The sequence below is a fragment of the Echinops telfairi genome, unplaced genomic scaffold (assembly GCF_000313985.2).
Source record: "Echinops telfairi isolate 266 unplaced genomic scaffold, ASM31398v2 ScPeMD7_3533;HRSCAF=4204_0, whole genome shotgun sequence".
Lineage (NCBI taxonomy): Eukaryota > Metazoa > Chordata > Mammalia > Afrosoricida > Tenrecidae > Echinops > Echinops telfairi.
The window spans coordinates 34,793,538-34,795,709 of record NW_022107431.1 but is presented as its reverse complement, the minus strand read 5'-3'; the positions used below and the strand labels follow the sequence as shown (position 1 = coordinate 34,795,709).

Below are 2,172 nucleotides of genomic sequence, written 5' to 3'. Positions count from 1 at the left end.
CTGGGGTCTTAAAAGCTTGAGGGTAAACAAGCAGCCATCTAGCTCAGAAGCAACAAAGCCCACATGGAACAACATATCAGCCTGTGTGATCACAAGGTGTCGAACGGATCACTGAAGACAAATGGGTGCATAAGCAAATGTGGCGAAGAAAGCTGATGGTGCCCGGCCATCAATTCTTAAGAGTCATTTTTCACCAATGCCGCTTGAACTTCTTCCGTAAGTACCATTGGCCCTTAGCTTATGCTACCTCCAGAACTAGTTGACATCAACCAGTTATTTTGGGCAGTGTATCCCTTTCATCTTTGTTTGACGCTTCCTGCATTGTTGAACTTGGATTCTTCAATACTGAATGAATTTTTGTCTTCAGTTATAGAAATGCCAAGTGTTCTCTTCCTTTATAATATTTTACTTTGTCTTCTTGAGCTGCCCTGAAAATCTTCTGCTCAGCTTTTACTTCATTATTGCTTACATTTACTTTAGCTATTCTACATTCAATAGCAAGTTACAAAATGTCTTTGGATATCAGTGTTAATTTTTTTCCCCATTTGTCCTTTTAATGACTGTTTGCTTCCTTTATATATGAAGGTGCTTCACAAAGTTCCTGGAAAAATTCCATTTACCGTTTCACTCAAATTTCCTACCAAATTTTGGAAGGCCCCTCATAGGATATCCTTGACGTATTCTAAAACAAGTTTGGTTTTCAGTCAACAGTATCCCATGGATCAAATCTATTCTTTAGATGGCCTCTACATTTGGGTAAGATACTGTCAATGTCATCCTCTGGCTCATGTGGGCTTGTTTTCATTATCTTCTGCTTCAAGTTGAACTTGTAAAATATACTAACCTTAATTATCAAGCTTTCAAATAGCTCAAATTGAAATATTCGGTCAATAGCACTCACTTTATTCATTAGTGTGTTAAGGAAACCTTTAAAATAATCCAAACTTCAGAATAATTAAATAATATAAATTTTAAGGATATATGTCTTAAAAGCTTACCAGTGGGCATATCTGAGTTTTATGGAGAGCACTGTGCAGTAATGTAAAACATAGCTGGAATCAGAATTCTATTAAAAAAAAAAGATTTGTATGTTAAACATCCAAAGGAAAATAAAGAAATATTCTTCATGCAAGATTATACATTTCTTGCCCACCTTTTCATCAGGTTTATATTGATACAGCCCAGCTCTTTGAGTCCATCCAGTCTTACACAATTGATTTGAACAATTCTGAATTTAGAGTCCAAAAAAAAAATACAGCAAATGAGGTATTTTGAGTAAAATATGTACCTATAAAGAAGACCAGAGGAACAGTTCTACTCTGTCCTTTAGAGTCACTACGAGACGAATCAACGTGATGAGTTTTCTATTTGGAAAAAGCAACAGGAAGGCTTCTGAAAAGAAAAAAGAAAATTTATAATAAATATCTTACTTCGATTCAAAAGTTTTCTTACTCAGTAAAACAAATAGTCATTGTAAAGAAATCCCTGACCAAAATTAACCCTGCCCATGGATTTCCTTTCATCCATGGTTACTGATTTTTTTCCCCCTTCTTTTTTCCCATTGTAAGTCTTCATATATTTGAACTTCAAATGTCGTGGTTGAAAGTAGGTTAAGGTCCAGACTTGACCGCAGTAACAGGGAAAGGGAGGGGCCAATCAATCACATTAAGATTGGCCAATGATTGAGTTTCTCCTCTTCTCTCTTTTCTCTAAGAGCTTTATTGTAAGTAGCAAACTTGGAGCCATTTGCTCTTTACAGCACTCAGAATGATCTTTTTATATGCATATAAGTGCTCTCAATCAACCTTATGCTTCAATTTCTCTAGAGTTTTTATTACTTTTAACAGCAGTTAACATCTAGCATGATCTGTTAATAAACTCAAACACAGTTTCAATAAATGAAAGGGCATGTCAATGTACTTTTAAGAAGCCTACTTCTTTCACAGGACTGATTTCCCCAAGACCACATACTAGTCTATCAGTAAAGTATACCTATGGTGTACTCTACCCAGACAAGGAATTGAAATACCCTCATTGAAATGCTGCTACAGTATAAAGGGGAGCAGAAGCATGTATAGCATCTTTCTCAAATTAAAGTCAGCTTGTATATTATAGGGTGTCAGAGCTACCCTAAACCAGAAATAAACTCAGTCCATGTTTCTAAATTGCTAA

At 35.6% G+C, this 2,172-nt stretch overlaps 1 protein-coding gene across 4 annotated transcripts in view; it reads right to left on the bottom strand.

Moving 5' to 3' along the window:
- The window catches only part of AHI1 (Abelson helper integration site 1), a 198,859-nt gene that overhangs the window by 194,268 nt on the left and 2,419 nt on the right, over positions 1-2,172 (bottom strand). For 3 of the 4 annotated variants that reach the window (XM_045294511.1, XM_045294513.1, XM_045294514.1), the window contains exons 2-3: positions 1,289-1,392; positions 999-1,066 (exon numbers count right to left, since the gene is read on the bottom strand). In XM_045294511.1, the coding sequence (XP_045150446.1) occupies positions 999-1,008 (10 nt within the window). In that variant the 5' untranslated portion in view covers positions 1,009-1,066; positions 1,289-1,392. The other variant, XM_045294512.1, reaches the window with a different exon arrangement.